Genomic DNA, 22,156 nt, shown 5'->3' with positions numbered 1-22,156 from the left:
TAGTAACTAGTTTCTTCTGAACTGGTTTTGACCAACCGCAGAAGTGGATGGACCCTACGAGAGAAGCTATCTTCTCTGCTATTTCTAGCCCAGCGCAGCACCAAAAGTACTGAAATCTCATGAGACAGTCCGATTGTGTGATGCTTCCAGAATGACTTCCCCATCAATAGGTTTGGATGGGCAACTGAAGATTGTCAGAACTGCTAGTGATGGTCCCATCACTCTGGTTTCATTCATGGTACAGGAGACTTATTTCCACCAATATCGTCTCTCTTTATTTTTAATCGAAGGAGTTTTGTTCAGAGGAAAGTCTGTTGTACTCAGGGGTGATGGATACACAAAAAAACTGTTATGTCTGAGCTCTTTTTCTATAGCCTTGCTTTAGGCAAGCAGAAATAGGCAGCTAGATGGCTACTATCGGTTACTGAATAAGCATCTGGGGCTAAGATATTAACCTCGCTATAAACTGAAAAAGGCTTTCTTCAATACCACATGCTGGGATTTGATTTCTGCTATACTGTGGTAAGAGTACACATCCCCTGGAATAAACCCATATGTTATGTGCCCAGTTCTTTATTAACTCCTCATTATGTGCATCGGGCACCCCATGCATAGAAACACACATGTACAATAGTGACAAGTAATTTTTGTTTACAAATTACAATTACAAATTTGTTTACAAAATCCTTAATTTTGTCCATGTCTAAAAGAAAATTAAATACTATAAATAACAATATATTGTGCATATCTATTGAGCAGCGAGAACAGTACATACATAGTCTGCAAAGCAGATCAGGAAGGGTTTCAAGTAGAGATGACTGTTAGCCACTGACTGAACTGTTTATCCACTCTGCTTTAATACTTAAACTCAAAGTTTGTGTTTTCTAGATTTGTTGATTTCTATTCCCCAAGGTTCAGAAAGATCTGAGTTTACAAACGGAGTTTCAGTGATGTACAGGAGACTGATCAATGATGTAGTTAACGTAAAATCTCTTTCGTTATGTATAGTGAATGCCCATAAATACATGCTCTTTTTTTAAAAAAGCAGTCAAAGATACGACAGAAAGCAAATGGAAATTTGGCCCTAGACCAGCTGTCGATAAAATCTATTTTTCTTAACTCCAACACAGACTTCCTTTAGGGAGAAGAAAATAATTGGTGGTCCACAAGCCAGGAGCTGGTCTGGTGACTCTCGGGGCAGGCATATAAACCTTGCGGGAGAAACAGTAGCTCAGTTTACTCAATGTTGCTTCATGGATTGGAACTCTCCCCTGCCTGACAGCAGTAACACACTCTATAAGCCTTAGCCACCTTCCGTCTTGCTCTTGCTTCAGTCCTGTTCCTACTCCTGCTCCTACCTTCCCCTACCTTGTTCTTACTCAGGCCTTGTTCCCCCCACTCTGGACTCCTGATTCCAGCTCTAACACCCCCTGCCTCCACCCACTAAATGTGACTGTCATGGCTCTGACCATGCCCATCATGGTTTCTTACATTGTCGGCCTTTACTTGTATGGACAAGAAAATTAAAAAAAAAAACACAAATCCAACCAAACCCCCTTACTTGGTATATACACTTCTACCTCGATATAACGCGACCCAAAATAACACGAATTCGGATATAACGCGGTAAAGCAGTGCTCGGGGGGAGAGGGGGCAGGGCTGCGCACTCCAGTGGATCAAAACAAGTTCGATATAACGTGGTTTGACCTATAACACCGTAAGATTTTTTGGCTCCCTAGGACAGCGTTATATCGAGGTAGAGGTGTACATACTGTAACTTGTACTTTAAGTATAGTACTAATTGTATAGGAGAACTAACTAGACTATATTTCTTCTTCAATTCAGGAGAATGGTTTAGAAGTCTACAGTATAACTGTGCACCAGAGAAAGGAAGAATATTAAAGTCTCTTAATAGACTAGGATAAATGTTTGCCTCTGTGTCTTATTTATCTTTATTTAGAGATTCATACTGAGGATAGTTCAGCCAGCTTTTTTTGATCTTTTGTCACTTATTTGTGTATAAGAGCCAAGTGAAATAATAGCAAGAAACTAACAAGCCATGGAATTCAGGATACAAAGCCAATAATTCCACTAAATATGAATCATCTCTGTTAATAGTCTTTCTGCCAAATTCTACTTTTCGCTTCGCATTAAAGAAAAATTAGCTATCGGGACAAATAAAAAATGCATTGAGTGTGAGTTGATCTGTGTGTTTTCAAAACAAACTGTGCTAATGCTTTTAATTAAGGGGTAGGGAAAATGAAGGGCTTTATCATCCAGTCTCCTAGGGCTATTATTTCATTGTGGATGGGTCTTCTGTTATTCTAAATGTCCACCTTTTTTGAAGGATTTGCTGTTAAATCAAATGTAGTTTGTATTTAAATTCCAGCTTGCCACATGAGCCCTCATTTATTTGATATGGAACCATTGTTATGAAGAAGAATGTAGCGCTTAATTTGTATTGCTTAAGGGAGCTCAGGAATGCTCCATTTGCTCGTTTAGCATGTTAACGATATCATTTGGTCGGAAATGAATATGCAGCGCGATATAGTTGAGCAAAATTTGGAGGTGAGATTATAAAAGCTCTGTCAGATTACTCACAAACAAGGCTTCTGAAAGGACATGTTAAAGCGGTGCTGACAGCTTCATCACTGGTCCCGAGTCTCAGGTGGCTTTGGCAGGAGTGGCCATTAGCAGGGGTGAGAGGATGATTTCGGTTTTCATGTTCGTTTAAGGTGTGATCTAATGCTCAAAAAGATCAGTGGAAAGACTCCCATTGACTTTATTGGCTGCTTAGGTTGGAGCTTTATGGTTTGATCCAATAAAGTCATTGGAAAGACTCCCCACTAACTTCAGGAAGCACTGGATTAGATCCTGAGGCTTTGATCCTGCAAAGATGTGCGAGTACTTCCATTGATTTCTGTGGAACTACTCACATTACATTAAGTTAAGCACATGAATATTAGCGGGATCAGAGCTCTAGTCCTTAAAATATTTGACTGTCAAAAAGGATAACAATTTGTGGGGGAGAGGGTGTGCACGTGGGCCATTGTTCACTAAGAACTGGTCTGTGGCCACCAGCTGGTTAGAAAACGGCGGGTTTTCTTCTGGGGAAAAATTTTTTTTTGGTTAAAAGTATCAAAATCTGAAATATTTTCACCAAAAAAATAAAATATTTTGATTTTGAAATGCTAACTTGGTGCTTTAGGGGAGTTGTAGTTCACGTGTCTCATGCCCCTGTTCTCCTTCGTAGGCTGTGCTCCTTGGTCAGGGTGCATCATGAAGTCCAGTTGGTCAGCCCTGCCCATTGAGGAGAAAGGGAGTATGAGGTATCCGAACTATCCCATGAATCACTGCAGAAGCATTTCAGAATCCAGATATTTCAGTTATCAGGCATTCCGTTTTTCGTCACAAATGTTGTTTTGTAAACACCGCCATTTTCCATTGATAAACAGTTTCACTGGAAAATTTTTGACCAGAACTAATTAGTATCTTTCTGTCACTAATGACCTAAACTAAATTTGATGTAGAAGCAAAAGGCCCCAGAGCCCCCATAACTAGATCCCACAGCAGCTAGACACCTGTAACTAGCCCATGCCAGTCAATTCAGGCTCAGGCCACAGGGCTGTTTCATTGCTGTGCTGATTTCTGGGCTTGGGTTGAGGCCGGGCTCTAGGACCCTGCAAGGCGAGAGGCTCCCAGAGTTCAGGTTCCAGCCTGAGTCCGGAAGTTTATACAGCAATGAAACTGACCCGTAGCGTGAGCCTGAGTTGGTTGGCACAGGCCAGCCGCGAGAGTCTAGTTGCTGTGTAGACAGACCCAAAGTGTCCATGCCAGCTTCCCAGTTCCGAAGACACAAGAGAAAAAGGGGTTGCGCACATTCTGTGACAGAAAAAGTGTGACTTTTCCTTTAGTTTAATTCCTGATGGTAATCCAGGAAAATGGAGCTATTAGATGTTGGCATCTCTAACGTGAGTATCATTTCAAAATGAATTGTTTCTGCTAAAGGTAGTAATCTTGCTACCATTAAAGCAATGAAATTGAATTCTTAAGTACTAGAGTAGAGCAAACCATGAAGTATTGTACTGCTTATTGAAACTAAGGATCAGATGGCTGCCTGAAAAAGAGTCTATTTAAGGTAGAGTATTGATAGTTCCTGTATTTTACTAATTTAATATGCCAATTGTTCTATGATTCTATGTTAAATCTTATAATAGAAATAATCTGCACTTAATACATATCACCCTTCATCCAAGGATCTCAGATAATTCACAAAAATGAATTAGGCCTCATACCATCTATGAGTCAACGAGTGATACCTTTACTAAGATAGAGTAGTATTTGCCTCCCATTGACTCCCATGGGATGACTCATGGTATAAGGTACAACCCAACCTGAGTTTCACTATCTGGCCCTAAGCAAGGTAGAGAAGTACTGTAAATAGCAACTTTATAGATTGGTAAACTGAGGCACGGGGAGGTTCTGTGACTTGCCTCATTTAAAGCATGTTTGTTAAGTATGACACAGCATATCAGTGGTCGAGCCAGAAATAGAAGCCAGACTTCCTGACTTCTACTGGCTGGCTTCTACAACGAGACCAGACAGCCTTATAGGAAACAACATGTGCTCATGGGGAAATACAGTGTTTTCTAATGATCATATATGATAGAATTTGCATCAAGGGGTGAAAGTCTTCCCTGTGCAACCCAAGGCCTATGCGCTTAGTCATGGGGCTTAAGTAGGAGTTAACTGCTGCATAGGCTTGTGCTGTCCCTCTGTTCAAGGTTGAATTTCATCCTAGTGAGGGCAATACCACCTCTTAAATACTAGGTTTATTTCCTGACCCCAAAGGATACTGGGGACAGAGCTCCGTTTGTATATGGGAATAATTTAAGGCCAAGGTGCTTTGGTGACCCTTCTGCACCCCTAAATACTACAGTCATGTTTGATTTTTTCCTTGCTGATATCCATAAGGGGTCCAGGCTTTGCTTCTACAGCTAGGATCAAAGTCTAGATTAGATGGGGAGGGAGGGGGAGTGTCTTTTATTATTCCATTTTACATTGCAATATATCCCAGAGGATTCAGGTTTCCATATACCACAACCACAACAGATTTGCAAACCCGAAAGTAGCAAGAGCGTAACAATCTAGTTGTTTTAAGCCACATGCTGTGTGGAAAATCATAATTTTAGGGATGGGGTTCTGTTCAACCATGCCCATATCCTCAGCTGGCATAAATCAGAATAGCTCCCTTGTTTCCAGTGAACCATCTACATCAGCTGAAGATCTGCCCAGTGTTTTCAAACAATATTTACATTTGTTCTATCCTAGTTATTGAAGAAGAAAGAAAACTGCCACCGGTAGTAAATACACCTACCTACGAGTGCCCTTAATGTTTTATAGTTATTAGGAAAATATCCAGTGGGACTGTATTTCTTCTATATCGGTTTGTGCATATGTTAATGTCAGTCCCTGACACACGCTCATTTTTCTTAATCCTTTTCTCTTAATGGATACCTTGAGCTTGGCTGGCCTTCCAGAGGCTGAGAGTAATAATTTTGCTTCATCAATTAGAAAGCAAGAACTTTTGCAGGATTCTGGAGTCAAATCTTTCACACCTATCCTCTCGAGAGTAACTCTGGCTATTGGTAGAGCTGAGGAAATTATGCAACAAAATAGTGTGTGAATATTTGTCCAGTGTTTTTAATGAATTTGCTTCTGCCACATGATTGTCGTTGTTATTCATTAGTGAGGCATATTTCCTTCTCTGGAATTATATTATTATTGTTATAATTTATATCACCCTGCAGATCCCACCCACGATCAGGGCCCCATTTGATTAGTCATTGTGCAAATACATAGCAAAAAAAGAATTGTTATTCTGGAGAGCTTACGTTCAAAATAGACGAGAGACAAAAGGGAGAGTGGAAGGTAGTAGTGGTATTCCTACTCTACCAATGGGGAACTGAGGCAAAGAGACATTAAGTAACTTGCCCAAGGTCACCCAGGAAGTCTGTGGCTGAGCTAAATTCAGTGCCTTAACCACAGAACTTCCCTTGCTCCCTTTAACGTATATAGGCAGTTTAGCAGTTGAATTTTGTGCAGTCTTACTTCAGTGGCAAAATAATATCTAGGGTTACCATATTTTAATAAAACAAAAAGAGGACACTCCATGGGGCCCTGCCCCCGCCCCAACTCCGCCCCTTCCCTGTGCTGGCCCCACCCCTTCCCTGCCCAACTCCGTCCCTTCCCCAAAGTCCCTGCCCCAACTCTGCCCCCTCCCCTGAACGCTCCGCCCCCTGTTCCTCCCCCTTTCCTGCTTCCCGCGAATCAAATGTTCATGGGAAGCCTGAAACAGGCAGGCAGCACATAAGCTGGGGCGGTGGTGGGGGGGAGGGAGGGCGTGAGGAGGTGCGGCCCAGTCCGGGCTCCCTGGCCAAGCGGCTTCCTCCAGCGGCCGGCCCCGGCCAAGAGGCTCTAGCCCCGGCGTCTCCGGCCCGGCTTGGCTCGGGCCCTGGGGCGCCAGCCCGGCCGAGCGGCTCTGGCCCCAGCCCCGGCCCTAGCAACTCCAGCTCGGCTCGGGCCCCGGTTCTGGCCGAGCAGCTCCGGCTCCAGCTCCAGCCCGGACCCAAACCCCACGACCCCTCCCTATTTTCCCGGACATGTCCAGCTTTTTGGAATTTCCTCCCGGACTGGGATTTGAGGACCAAAAAGCTGGACATGTCTGGGAAAATCCGGACGTATGGTAACCTTATAATATCTCCCAAATAATGCTATAATTCTACAAGCACAGTGCTTACTACTGTGAAGCTGGTGGCACTACCCAGCGCAGGCCGCACTGAAATCAATAGGAGCTTACCAAAGACTCCAATGGCATCAGGATCAGGCCTTATTTTAGGTATTAGGTAACTTCCATTGATTAAATAAACCTACAGTCCTTTTTCTAAAAAAAAAAAAAGAAAGAAAGAAAAAAGGGAAAATGACAACTAAAAATTTTGCATTGCTCATAATGCTGTTTCTATTTTTCTTTTCTCTTCCTGCAGGACACCTGCTATGATTGGCTGTTCATTTGTTGTAAACAGAAAGTTCTTTGGAGAAATAGGTCTTCTGGATCCTGGAATGGATGTATATGGAGGAGAGAACATAGAGCTAGGAATCAAGGTTTGTGAAATTGTTACCATTCTGTGCAATTTTTCTTGAAATTGTATTTTTAAAAAACTCATGCACAAGTATCTTTTTTAAAGACCAAAATCAATTAGAATCTGCATTACAGTCGAGCACATGATACTTTAAAGAAAGAGTAAAGAAAACATTTAGTTACTTATTGGGAGTATATTTTCTCCTGTCCCCCAACATTTGCATATGAGGCAAAGCCTACTAAAACCAAAGGGAGCATTTCCAATTATTTAAGTAGGCTTTGGATCAGGTCTATAGCATCAGTTCATGATAACAAATTATACATATGCGAAATATCAAATCCACTGTCAAAGAAAATATCATGCTTGTGTCTCTCACAGAAATAGTCTCATGGAAGGTGATGGGGATACTCGTTGTGAATACCACAAGCACGATTTGAATGCTAAAACATCTTTTACAGACATTTAACAGCCACATAATAAAGTGCATGTATAAATTGGTGTAACCCACTTTAATTATGATATATCAATAGGCATATTTTCAGTAACTGCCACAAGAAACTACACAAGAAACTCCTGCTTACAATGTCTTCTAGTGCAACTTCAGTTCATTACTATAAAGATATTAGATGTGGTTTAATGATTTGATTGTTTCCATAATTAGAGCCCTACCAAATTCACAGCCATGAAAAACGCGTTATGGACCAGTTTCAGAGTAGCAGCTGTGTTAGTCTGTATCCGCAAAAAGAACAGGAGTACTTGTGGCACCTTAGAGACTAACAAATTTATTAGAGCATAAGCTTTTGTGGACTCCAGCCCACTTCTTCGGATGCAAATAGAGTGGAAATTGCCATCCTTACTTCTGTGCTGCTGCTGGCAGGGCGCTGCCTTCAGAGCTGGGTGCCTGGCCAACAGCCACTGCTCTCCGGCCACCCAGCTCTGAAGGCAGTGCAAAAATAAGGGTGGCAATTCAGCAACCCCCCTAAAATAACCTTGTGACCCCCCCAGCAAGTCCCTTTTGGGTCAGGACCCCCAATTTGAGAAACGCTGGTCTCCCCCGTTATATCTGTATGGTATTGGGTAAAAGCACACAAAAGACCAGATTTTACAGGGGGCGGGAAGACCAGATTTCACGGTCCATAACGCAAAAAGAACAGGAGTACTTGTGGCACCTTAGAGACTAACAAATTTATTAGAGCATAAGCTTTCGTGGACTACAGCCCACTTCTTCGGATGCATATAGAGTGGTACAATTAAATGAAGGTGATCTAAAGAAAAAGGATAACAGTAAAAAAATAAGGTTTTATCTTGTCCTGTATTTAAAAAGAACATGTACTTTACAAGAATCTGATTTATAAATATGTTCAGATATATGTACAGTACATATGGCTATAAAATGCAATAAAAGAAATCTATCTATTTACTTGCTGTTACTAATTAGCTCAAATGAGAGCATTGACAGATTAGTTAAGTGGTTCACTCTGACAAAAAAGTTACCCATCTCTCAATGCCTCTCAGCTCAAAAGTGACTCAGTTTACAAGTCAGAAGATAATGGTTTTCTCTTTGGTGATGATGCCAGTTCCACTTTCTTTCTGAAAATCATGCTGTATTTTAATATAGTTTAATATTTATATTACTAAAAAACCCATCATATGTTTCTGGGTGCATATACCTATCTCCTAGAACTGGAAGGGACCCCAAAAGGTCATTGAGTCCAGCCTCCTGCCTTCACTAGCAAGACCAAGTACTGATTTTGCCCCAGATCTCTAAGTGGCCCCTTCAAGGATTGAACTCACAACCCTGGGTTTAGCAGGGCAATGCTCAAACCACTGAGCTATTCCTCCTCCTATGTATGTGTGTATACATTTGTTTTAAAGTACAAAAATTAGACAATAGACCAAAGGGACAAAAGCCCACCATCTCAGACATCCAGCAAAAACATCAGTTAAACATACTACGGTAGGGGTTCTCACAACAAATTTTTAGTGGCCTCAGAGCAGCCACCAACTCTTGCTGGTGGCCGCTCTGACAAGTTTAACTAAAATTCCTAATTAAGTTTAGAAAAGACAAATAAATATGCACATATACTTGTCCAGAACATTGCAATTTATTTATGTTGAGATTTTTTTGCACACTCAATAATAAAAATAATGTATATTTGTCTCTATTCTTTACTGGACCTAAACAGAATAGAAAACACAAATAAGGGCATGTTCTTGTCTTTGTTGTTGTTGTTTGTTTGTTTCTTTGTTTATTTTGCTTTTCTGGTTTCCTTTTTAAAGACTTGCTAGCTAGTAAGCTGCTGCTGTGAAAAGTGATATTAACAAACATACAAATATCACTTTTCACAGCAGCAGACTTACTCAGCCTTGGCAAGCCCGGGGACAATTTAAGCTCTAGATGGGGCAGTGGGTAGGGATGCATTGGGGGCCGGAGGCAATGGGGAGAATGGATGGGGGAGGCAATGGGGGTCAAGGGAAAATGGATGGGGGTGAGCCCAGGGCCGGAGCCTGTTGCCCACCACCCCAGGGAAGCGGGGGAACTCACTAGCAGCCTGTTCCTCCAGCATTTGTGTCTCCCCTCTGGCAGCCTTCGGGAGGGGGCACTGCTTTACCCCCCTCCCCCATCATTGCCCAGGAGACTGTATCCGCAAGAAAAGCCCTCGGTGGCCGCATGCAGCCAAGGTGACCGCACTTGAGAAACACTGTTCTATGGTACAATTAAATGAAGGTGATCTAAAGAAAAAGGATAACAGTAAAAAAATAAGGTTTTATCTTGTCCTGTATTTAAAAAGAACATGTACTTTACAAGAATCTGATTTATAAATATGTTCAGATATATGTACAGTACATATGGCTATAAAATGCAATAAAAGAAATCTATTTATTTACTTGCTGTTACTAATTAGCTCAAATGAGAGCATTGACAGATTAGTTAAGTGGTTCACTCTGACAAAAAAGTTACCCATGGTTAGGGCTGCAGATAACCCTGGTGCTAGGGTTTTTGCTGCCCTCTACAAAGTGGAAAACATCCTCCTACCCTGTAGTCACTCAAATAATAATAAACCCACTAAACATTTTGCTGCCTCTAATTTCTTGCTGCCCTAGGCAATTTCTTGTTCTACTTGCAGGGTAAACCTGGCCCTGGCATGGAGCATAGATTGTTCTTTGTATTACTGTCATTCCTCTTATCTCACTACAGTGACTCTAGAAGGAGTTCACATCTTGTGCTTAGTCTCTCTCCCTGTCCCTAAAGTCGACTACTTCATATCCTGAGGCAGCACTAAAAAAAAAAACAAAAGAATAAAATCGCTGTCAGCCTGTTCTTGGCAGAGAAAATGGTGGTGTCCACTAGGCAAAGGAGTTCAGGGTAATATTTCAACGGAGATGTTTTCAACAGCATTTATTTATTTATTTATTTATGTCAAGCTATTCCTGGCCATTGATTTATCCCAGTGCTAGGTCTTACTACACTTGCTGCATGCCAGGCCTGTATATTTGAACAGCATTCCCTAGAGTTAGCAACAAATACCTTCCACAGCAGGCCATTTTTTATCAAAATTCTACCCTTCACGGTTATTCCACAACAGCAGAGTTGATCACCAGCTCTATCTGCTGTGGCTGGAGAATATCGAAGCCCTAAATGTCTGAGCAAAGGGCAGTTGTAGGAGTGCATCAGCTTTTGAACTCTGTGGACATTTTCACTTCACTAATATAAAGCCCTTGAATGTGGTCTCAGGACACCCCTTGACTTCAGAGGTAGATTTGGGCCTTAACCAATGTCAAGGTTGTATATTATGTATGCAGTTCCAGCCTCGGTGCGGGAAAGGACTTAAGCACACACTTTTCATGAAAAGTTTCATCACAAATCCAATTTTCCAACATCAGAAATTTTCTATCAAAACTCTTTTATCAGCCATAGCACTGCTATTACCTCTCGTGGTGAGAGGGACATTTGCTCTGGTAGCTTCTTTCCTGAGGTGGCCAGCAATATAGCAAATTAGTATGAGTTTTCCATTCATTGCTTAATGGAGACCGATTTAGTCCAGTGATATAGGCCTGTGAGAATCTATAACGCATTACCCAATTCCCTCAAATAACTGGTCTCCTCAACATGCACAGTCGTTTCTCCAGGCCAGTGAGGATTTGGGGAATCTGTAATAACTTATGAATTCTGTGTATGCTTATGAACACTTGGCAGTTTTATCAAGCTGCAAGCTCCATTTTGAATGTGCAGCCCCCTTTGCCTGCTCCGTTGTCCGTTTGCCTTCATGTTGAATTGAAATTCCAAAGGCTGGTGACAAAGGTATAAGAAAAGAGGGTTGTTGACTTAAAGTGCACTCCTATTGAAATGGAATAGCCCTAAAAATAGACTGGCTCCTAACCCGGAGAATTGGTCTATCAGAGGAGAGGTCGCCTTGGCAATTACCGTAAGTCACCTGTGGCGGCTGAGCAGGATGTCATCCCACAAAGCTATAAAAGGGCAGGAGCTGCTTTACTCGGGGGACCATTTTTCTCCAGCTCAATATGAGGGAGAAGCAGTCCAGCATGTAGAAGCTTGTTGAGACAGGGGGAACCCTGCCTGCTTGCCCCTAAGGACTCCCAAGGGTATGGTGAGCTAGTCGTGGGCATTGCATTTAGGCTGCTTATTGTTTTCTAAGGCTAGGTCTACACTACCCGCCTGAATCGGCGGGTAGAAATCGATTTCTCGGGGATCGAATTATCGCGTCTCGTCAGGACGCAACAATCGATCCCTGAATCAACGCGCTTACTCCACCAGCAGAGGTAGGAGTAAGCGCCGTCAATGGGGAGCCGCGGAGGTCGATTTTGCCACCGTCCTCACAGCGGGGTAAGTCGGCTCTGATACGTCGAATTCAGCTACGCTATTCGCGTAGCTGAATTTGCGTATCTTAAATCGACCCCCCCTCCCCCGTAGTGAAGACCTGCCAAATGATCTGTACTTTCTTGTGCTTAGTTGTTGGGTGAAAGAGCAAGGGTGTTAGAATTCTGTGCCGACTCGGTGTTATATGCTTTAGGCCTTCTGAGAGACTTAACCAGTAAACTGGAAGGGATTCTGGTGGGATTCTGGAAGAGGGTGTGTTTAAGCTATGGGCATAGGCAGGTGGATAACAGGTACCAGCTCTCACAAGAAGTACTACACACCGGGTCTGGATAGTGGCTGGCTCTATCCAGGTTCCTGGAGCTGTAACAATGCCCCTTCTGCATTTGCACACTTTGGCAAAAAAACTCTATTCAGAAAACTTCCACTCCCAATTTGGTTTTGCTTTTTAAATGAAATTTTTTTGTGGGTACAGTTTTTAGTGAATGTTTGAACTGCAAGGAAACCATTTGCTTTTAATATGCATCACGCTGTTTCTTTGTGTGTGAGGGTTGTATGGATTTTCACGGTTGGTCACAGAGAGTTACTGAGATGCCCCAGGAAACTATATATGATGTTTGTTTTGAACAAAGGTTTATTTTGTGTGTGTTGCCATCATTTCAAGCCCTGGGGATGGGTTACAAGGTTGTTTTCAGCAATGTCATGCGTTGCTAATTAAACTAATTTAAACTGTCTTTTAGAGATTAATTTAATCAATAAGGATATTATTACTCCTTTGATAGTATCATTTGTACGAATCATCACTTGATGAAGACAATTAACTCAGAATGCTTATTAGCTGATCCATCCCACACCTTATTTGTGTAGTAGGAATCAGTCACAGATTTAATTAAGAAAAGTACAATTCAAGGATTTCTTTGAGGCTTGGTGGATGCCTCTGTCTTTGTTTTACATGAATGTTTAATCTATTGTAGTTTGGGTTTGGTCAGTTATTTTTATCTATTTCTTTTTTTAGAGGAGAAAAAGGTGTGTTCTCATTTCAAAGGCCGAGAGCATGGCTACACGTGCGGATGTAGAGCGCTTTGTGTTAAACCAGTCTTCGGAGAGTGCAGTAGGGAAAGCGCTGCAGTCTGTCCACAATGGCGTGGCCACATTAGCAGCTCTTGCAACAGCCACAGAAAGCAGTGCATTGTGGTAGCTATCCCAGCATGCAAGTGGCTGCAATGTGCTTTTCAAATGAGGGGGTGAGGTGGAGTGTGACAGGGAGTGTGTTGTGTGTATGTGGAGGGAGAGAGAGTGGGTTGAGGAGGGCTCAGAGCATGTCAGCATGCTATCTTGTAAGTTCAGACAGCAACAGACCCCTGTCCTCCCCCACCCCCACACACCTCTCTCTCACACACACTACATTCCACAGTAATGCTTGCTTTGTTTCGGATAAGCAGCCGGCTGTCAGAAACGGAGCTTTCAAAGGGCATATTGGCATGCCTGCAGTGATTCCAAAACAATGACAAGAATGGCCGCTTGAGTTCAGGGGATTGTGGGACGTTTCCGGAGGCTGATCAGAGCGCAGTAATGCAACACCTCGTTCACACTGACGCCCGGGCGTTTCAGCTAATGCGCAGCAAGTGTTAATCTTCTCACCGAGGTGGAGTACCAGGAGCGCTCTAGCCCTGGAGTCAGAGTGCTCTACGTGCCTTGCCAGTGTGGACAGGTAGTGAGCTAGGGCGCCCGAGTCTGCTTTAATGCGCTCTAACTCACAAGTGTAGCCACGCCCTGAGTTTTCCTAACTAGTCACCTAAATGTCTCATGTCAATCTCAGATGTGCGCATCCAAATGTGCAAAAGAGGTAACAGAAAACCCATTTACACATTCATATGTGCTAGCGGAGGACTGGTCTTAATAAGGGTAATGAATTCTGAGAGGTTGGCTCCAGGTAATATATGCAAATGGGTGGAATCAAACATTTTGGGGTGGTTGTTATTTTATTAATAATTATTTAGGCTCTAATTCCACAACCATTCATACACATTAGTAACTTTATAATTAGGGGGTGAAATTTACCCCTGTGCAGAGGGCGCAAGGACTGTGCACCCCTTAACTCCCACATAAGTTCTCAAGGTGGCACTTCAATGGTACATAAGTCCGGGATGGGCCCTGTGCACAGGGTGAATTTTACCCACAAATAGTCTCATTGAATTTATATGAGTAAAATTATTTTCATGCTTAAGTGTTTGCAGAATCAGGGCCTTAGAAACAAAAAAATATATATTTAGTTTCCTTTTTAGCACAGAGGAGCTCATGGATTTCTGTATGTAGAAAATCAAATGTTTTTTTTCTCTGTATGTTTTGCATAAAATTAATGTCAACTATCACTCTTTACTAAGGATAAAATAAAGTATTTTGGCTGGATTTTTGAAAGCAGCTGAATCTCTCCGCTTCCATTGAGTTCCTCTACGCTAGCTCGAGAGTTCATAGATTCCAAGGCTGGAAGGGACAACGGCGATCATCTAGTCTGACCTCCTGTATAACACAGGCCAGAGAACCTCACCCAAATCATTCCTAGAGCAGATCTTCTAGAAAAACATCCAATCTTGATTTTAAAATTGTCAGTGATGGAGAATCCACCACCACGACCCTTGGCAAATTGCTCCAATGGTTAATTTCCCTCACTGTCAAAAATGTATGTCTTATTTCCAGTCTGAATTTGTATCGCTTCAGCTTCCAGCCACTGGTTCGTGTTCGCTCTTGCTCATCTATATCGAGGAGCCTGTTATTAAATATTTGTTCCCCATATAGTTGCTTATAAACTGTAATCAAGTCACCCCTTAACCTTCTCTTTGATAACTGAAATAGATTGAATTCTTTGAGTCTGTCGCTAGAAGGCAGGTTTTCTAATCCTTTAATCATTTTCATGGTTCTTGTCTAAACTCTCTCCTATTTATCAACATCCTTCTTGAATTGTGGGCACCAGAACCGGACCCAGAATTCTAGCAGCAGTTGCACTGGTGCCAAATACAGAAGTAAAATAACCTCTTTACTCCTATTCAAGATTCCCTTCTTTATGCATCTCAGGATTCCACTAGCTGTTTTGGCCATAGTGTCACATTGGTAGCTCATGTTCAGCTGATGATCCACCATGACCCCCAAATCTATTTCGGAGTCACTGATTCCCTGGAGAGAGTCCCCCATTCTGTAAGTGTGGCCTGCATTTTTTGTTCCTAGGTGTATACATTTACATTTAGCCATAGTAAAATGCATATTGTTTGCTTGTGCCAAGTTTACCCAGTGATCCAAATAGCTCTGAATCAGTGACCTGTCCCCTTCATTGTTTGGCCATTCCCCCAATTTTTGTGTCATCTGCAGAGGTTGATTGTGGTGATTTCATGTTTTGCTCCAGGTTGTTGATAAAAATGATAAATAGCATAAGGCCAAGAACCAACCCCCTGCAGGATCCTACTGGAAACATATGCTTGATGTCGATTCCCTATTTACAATTGTATATTAAGACCCATCAGTTAGCCAGTTTTTAATCCTTTTAAGATGTGCCATGTTAATTTTATACTGTTCTAGTTTTTTAATCAACATCTCATGTGGTACCAAGTTGCAGCAAGTCTCTAGCCATTTGTGCCACATAGGCAGAGCAAAGGGAGAGGAATAGGGCAGAGAATCTGCTCCGTGATGTTCTATGCATGAGTGAATAGAGGAAGGATGGTCCTGTATTTAAGGTGATAACCTGGCCATGGGAACTCCAGGTTCAATTCCCTGCTCTGCCAAGGGCTTAAAATATGATCCTGAGCAAATCACTTAGTCTTTCTGTGCCAGGGGTCCTCATCTGTAAAATGGGCAGAATAGCATTGCCCTACTTCACAGGGTGAGGATAAACACATTAATATAGTCTGGCACTCAGGTACTATGGAAATGGGGGCCTTATAAAAAGCTTAGATAAATAAATACTTACCTGTGTTTAATCTTATGAAAGGAAAGTCTGAATGCTTGGTACTCGTTACCGGAGCCTTAAAATAGCCCAGGTTTGGTTGTATGTTGTTTTTATAATACCTTAGTACTAGCCAAATACAGACACCTACTATAAAATGTCCCCTTGTGGCTGAGCGATAAGCATTGTTTGTTGTCATTCTAAATGTACTTGGTTTGAGCTTTATGTTTGATCTTCAACTCTCTAAACCCTGAGTACTGATATGGATACCCGAAGGCAGGACAATAACTGAAATTCTTTGGACTAAAATAGTAAATCAGGCTACAGACAGGAATATCTGATGGCAGGATTGTACCTGAAATTCTTTCTTTAGCACCTTGCCCGTCAGCACATAGCAGTATAGTTCCTGTGACTGTCATGTCTGCTGATTTTACAAGACATTCTGCAGCTTGTTGTCCACAGGCTGCGACCCACTGAGTGAGATGGTGGGAGATCTATTATGCTATATTGTTACATTGATCACTCTGAAAAATATGAGGCTGAAAAGCATATCATTTATTCATAAGGTTTTATTAGGCCTGTGAGTGCGTGAAGAGACAAGTATCAGGAGGTAGCCGTGTTAGTCTGAATCCACAAAAACAACAAGGAGTCCGGTGGCACCTTAAAGACTAACAGATTTATTTGGGCATAAGCTTTCGTGGGTAAAAAACCCACTTCTTCAGATGCACTTGTTAGTCTTTAAGGTGCCACTGGACTCCTTGTTGTTTTCGTGAATAGAACGTAATTAGCATGATGTGGGATTTTTACCCACCCAGCCCTCACTTTGCCAGAATGAAACTGATCTGCTTGAAATTCCACCTGCAAGATCTTCAGTCTGGGGATGAATCAGAGAAAACTTCTGAGAGAGATGGAGGTTCAAATCTTAAGTGGAGTTCACTCTTGGAATATATCCTTAATTTTATTTCTTGGTTGGTTTTCACATCTCCCAAATGGCTTGACATATATACCCCAAATTCCATATATTCAGTCTGTCCTGGAAAGGAGATTTGCCTTAAACTAGTTTTGGAGGTTGAGGCTGGAATTATGAGATACTAATTATGTACATTATGATGTCTTTCATGGCCTAATGAGTTGGTGTTTGTCTGTCCCATCTGCCTAATCAGCTGATGTATCTTAGCATTTATACTGAACAGCTATAAACTTTATAAAGTGGGTAAAAGGCCAGATGCAGATAGTCATGATGTGAGGGGTGGCAAGCAGGGTACCACATTGGACTGATGAGGTCTTAGGAGAGGGCCCACAAATGGAGGTAAGTGCTCTGATCTGGCAAATGGGAAGGAGGAAACCACACATAAAGATGGGTCCATTTCTTCCCTGCTTTCAAGGAACAAGGAAGCACCTGCATAACTTGCAGGATCCGTGAAAGACCCTGGATGGCTCACACAATACCACAGAATCCATGCGCAAAAACCACAGGGACTACTGAAAGTAGGGAATTTTTAAACAAAGAATATTTCCAGGTAAAAATATTGTTATCTCAGAGCAAAGGAAGAAATAGAATAAGACTGACCCTGGAAAATGTCTTAGAAGCATAGCTTTAGAAATAAAGCAGCACACCAATTCCCATGCGCCCATGTGCTTGGTCACATGCTATTCATATCGGTCGGTATCCCCATTGTATTAAGATTGATTTTATTCTTCAGTCAGCATTATTGTTGTGTGGTTGAAAGAAATATTTCCACTGTTGACAAATAGCCAATCAGGAAAAATGTTTATTTTAACCACAGAAATTGGTACTATTGTGAATTTAGAACGTTTCCTCCACGTTGTTGTCAGTGCCGCATTTACTGTAGGTGCTGGAGGATGTTTTATAGGAAATGTCAGTCTAGTTTTCTGACGCATTGTGAGCCAGACATTTACACCATTTTCTTCTATTAGAGTTGCAGTGGTGTGAGCAATTTAGAGCTGTCTCTTTTAAGGAAGGGAAATTGCAAGCAGGCAGTCATGTCGCTTATGCTGCTCACTCTCTTGCTCTCTCCTGATAGAAAATGATTTATTGTCCCTGCCCATTATCTCCACTCCAATAAGGAAGGGTGAAGGGAGCATTCTCACCCACTCTGATTCTAGTGTTTTTACCGACAATATTCTTTTTATGCAGGGAAAAAGTTCATCGTTTTCATCGAAAAATATTAGCTCTTCCCATCCAACAGGCAATATATTGCAGATGAAATTCACTTCTGTGTACAGAGGTCCTGCTCTCAAGACTATGCACCCCTTAATTTCCACTTGAGCTTTTGGCGCTTATAAGCCTTTTCTGGTCTTCGAATGACTACTAATTGAAGAATTGCCAAAGGTCTGACGTAATGCTGGACATACAGAACCAGACGTACAGCCCTGTCTTCCGCCACTGTAACTGCAGGCTCTGGGCCGCTCTTGGGAACGTTCCAGCTGTGGCAAGCAGCCACAGCTTTCCCTCTGCTAAAGGGCCTGTAGATATGTGGGTCTGCAGAACTCGAAGAATGAGCAGCACTGGCTGAGAAGGGAGTGTAGGCAGGACAGTCAATTCAGTGTGTACTCCCAGCAGCTTCCTGTGATAAATCTCCTGTAAAGCTCTGGCCAAAAGATAAAGCTCCTTACCCCCACCCTCCAAGCAGAAAACCACAAGGCAGGGTGAAAGCTGCAGCACCATCTCACCTTCCTGAATTCAGGGGATTAGATAGCTCAGACGAGGAATGAGTTACACCTCTCATTACTCGCTCATTTGGTGTCTAGGACAGGGGTGGCAAACTACAGCCCGGGGGGCCACATCCGACCCTTCAGATGTTTTAATAGAGCCCTTGAGCTCCCGCCGAGGAGCGGGGTCAGGGGCTTCCCCCGTTCCATGCGTGCTGTGGGTCCGCACGGCTCCCGGAAGTAGCAGCATGTCCCCCCTCCGGCTCCAATGCATAGGGGCAGCCAAAAGGTTCCACACGCTGCCCCCGCCCCAAGCGCCTCCCTCATTGGCCAGGAACTGTGGCCAATGGGAGCTGCAGGGGTGGCGCCTGCGGACCGGGCAGCGCGCAGAAGTGCCTAGCCGTGCCTCTGCGTAGGAGCCGGAGGGGGGGGGACATGCCGCTGCTTCCGGGAACTGGTTGAGGTAAGCGCCAGCTGGAGCCTGCACGTCAGACCCCCCCCTGCCCCAGCCCTGACCCCCTCCCACCCTCCGAACCCCTTGGTCCCAGCCTGGAGCACCCTCCTGAACCCTCAACCCCTCATCCCCAGCCCCACCACAGAGCTCGCACACCCAGCCGGAGTCCTCCCCCACACTGTACCCAACCCTCTGTCCCAGCCCGGAGCTCCTTCCTGCGCCATGAACTCCCCATTTCTGGCCTCGCCTCAGAGCCCACACCCCCAGCCCAAGTCCTCACCCCCTCCTGCAACCCAACCCCTAATTTCATCAGCATTCATGGCCCACCATACAATTTCCATACCCAGATGTGGCCCTTGGGCCAAAAAATTTGCCCACCCCGGTCTAGGATCTGTACTCTATGCAGTGGTATTTTCAAAAGCACCCAGCACTGGTCTAACTCTGCTCCCATTGAAGCCAATGGTAAATAATTCCCAGTAATTTCAATGGAATCAGAGTTAGGCCAACACTGAGAGGGTGTGTAAATTATTTAACTTGCCTTTAAAAATGCAGTTATGGTCAGAAAACAACTAGAAAAGTTCAACAGGCCTGGTCCTTCAGTGCATTGTGAGTTAGATCTGCTTGTATTTCTGACTCAGATATGTTTTTACCATTCCTGTTAGCCCTGCTGAGTCAATGCGGTCCTGGGAGATTGAGCTGCATTCCCGTCCTGTCGTCATCAACAGAAATGTTAAATTTCACTTGCTGAACATTTATTACTGTGGTCATGGTGCATGAGCCAGAATGAACCCTGCTCTCAGAGGACAGGCTAAGATTGTTGGAGATAAACCTCCTTTTAGTAGCAATTCAGTCGAGAATTACTGAGCCACCACAATGTCGTTTTTTTCAGAATCCCTTTTCAGAGTACAACTGTCCTTTAAAATATCCCTAAATGCATGAAACAATAATCCAACTTTCCTCCCTTGTTCACTGTAACAATGAGCTAGCAAGTCATCTTAAGTTCCTGGAACGTCTGATTGCACTATAATGTGGAAAACAAAACCATTACAAAAAACTGAAGGTTGCCTTCTTATTAAAAAAACAGTGCACGTTGGGAAAGATAAGAGAAAATTTGACATGATGTTACACTCTGCAAAGTGTAACTATATAAATAGCAATGTGGGGTTTCATATCTGTCCTCTCTCAAGGACTTCCCGAGCAAATCTGTTCATTTTCGTAAGTCAGAACACAATTTTCTAAGTGCCAGCACTGCAAACATAAGCCTGGGCTCTGACAGAAACTCAAGCTGTTCCTTCTGCCTCTTAAATCATCACCCGTAAAGAACAGTTAAAACATAGCTGATAGTTTGGTAGCTGATGCTTCTAGACAGGGTAGAATCAGGCTTCCTTGTCCATAGATGTTGGCTCTGCAGTTCTAGCAGGAATAAAATGATATCTGGGTCATATCTGCTTCCCTGTTTTTTCTAACAAAGAAGCCATGCAAGGAGAGCAGTACGTCGAATAATAAGATGACATTTCCCTCTAATCAGCTTTCTGAAAATAATTGCACAGTATTATTTTTTTAAGGCTGGGTGCCACGAATGGCCAAATATTCTCATTATAGGGGTAGAATGGTAGGTTAGGTTCAGAAGAAGGGGTAGCACATATATGTGCTCCCCCTGGAGGAGCTCTGGGAAGGAACTGTGACTCAGATCACAATTCCTCTCCTGCTCCCTACTTGTTCTGAAGGACTTCATCCCTTTTTGGGGGGCTCAGATTAGACACCTGTTATCACTGACCCCTTTTTAATAGGTTGGCCTCAACCTTTTTATACTGTTGAAAATTTATGTTACAGTGGTAGCATCTTAATTGGTGCATCTGCTCCCGGAGTTCCTTTGAACATGATAGTCCTTTTCCAGATACGCATCTAATTCCCTCTTGAGTGATTTTTCACCACTTGCCTTACAATGGCCTTCTCCTGCTGGATTTGGCAGGTTGTTCCAAGCAAATTTCCGTGCAAAGAAATTTGGTCCGAAGGATTCACATGCCAATCTTCTCCTCTCTGACTTTTTGTCTTTCATTTAGCTACAGGGTGTGATTCTCCTTTGCCCTGCACCATGTGTTGTTATTTACGTCAGTGCACGGTGAGAGCCAAGTGGGTATAAAACATGTAGGCCCAGATTTGTAATGGTGTTTACTGTTGCTGTGCTCAGCATTGCAATGCCTAACTGATTTAGGCACCTAAGTCTCATTTCCAAAAGAGATTTAGGTCCTTAGAAGCATAAATCCAATGGGACAATCTGGATCTCAGTCACAGTAGTACAGGTCAATGGAGAATCAGGCCCACTATCTCCAACAGTTGGGTGTTGGTTCAATTAATCTTCAAGATTTGTTTTGTGAAAAGTGGATTCCTTCACCCATCCACTCACATTCAGTTTGCTCTTACTGTGAGACTTATGTACTTTCCATATAGACCAAGCTCTTTGGGGCAGGAATTATGTCATCTTATGTATTTGGAAATGGCCTAGAGAATTTTGGGCACCACCAGTAATGACAATAAACCTTTCTTTATTAGTCATCTCTTCAGACTATTTAGTCACTTTTGCCACCGTTCTTACAATCCCAACAATCTCAGGTGAGCTTTTCAAAGGCACAAAGGGCAGGTAGCTCCCATCAGAATTCAGCGGGAGTTGGTTGCTTCACTCCTCAAGCCACCTTTGAGAATCTCTCTTCTCCTTGAGACAGTAAATGACCAGACCAGCATGCGTTATTCTCATTGTGGTATAACTCGAGACTTGCTCTGTGTGGTATTTAGAACAATAGAATAATTCTGAAGGTTTATGTCCTGCATCCCGATGCATTTATCCTCCTCCTTTGTGTGTCCCTGTTATGCTTTGTGGGTATTGCTCCTGGGGACTCATTTTGAATCACAGTCATAGGCAAAGTTCACTACAATATGAAGGTAGCAGAGTGCCACACTAGCTGGCTTCCCTTTGGTGTTTTCATTATTCAAGGCAAGGCTTCTTGTTCATACAGAATCTAATCCATGCAGTGCACTTGTTGCCATGATACATGAAAGGTGGTTAACCCCAATAACTCAATGCACTGAGTTCTCATTTGTCTCCTTGGTACTTCAGAGGT

The 22,156-nt window shown here is 42.9% G+C and overlaps 1 protein-coding gene across 1 annotated transcript in view; it reads left to right on the top strand.

Annotated features, from left to right (window-relative positions):
• The window catches only part of GALNT17 (polypeptide N-acetylgalactosaminyltransferase 17), a 276,061-nt gene that overhangs the window by 177,866 nt on the left and 76,039 nt on the right, over positions 1 to 22,156 (top strand). The window contains exon 6 of the mRNA XM_034752813.1: positions 7,044 to 7,161. Within this exon, the coding sequence (XP_034608704.1) occupies positions 7,044 to 7,161 (118 nt within the window). The remainder of the gene's footprint in view (positions 1 to 7,043; positions 7,162 to 22,156) is intronic.

This window comes from Trachemys scripta, chromosome 18 (assembly GCF_013100865.1).
Source record: "Trachemys scripta elegans isolate TJP31775 chromosome 18, CAS_Tse_1.0, whole genome shotgun sequence".
Taxonomy (NCBI): Eukaryota; Metazoa; Chordata; order Testudines; family Emydidae; genus Trachemys; species Trachemys scripta.
This window is presented reverse-complemented; position numbering and strand designations above follow the sequence as displayed.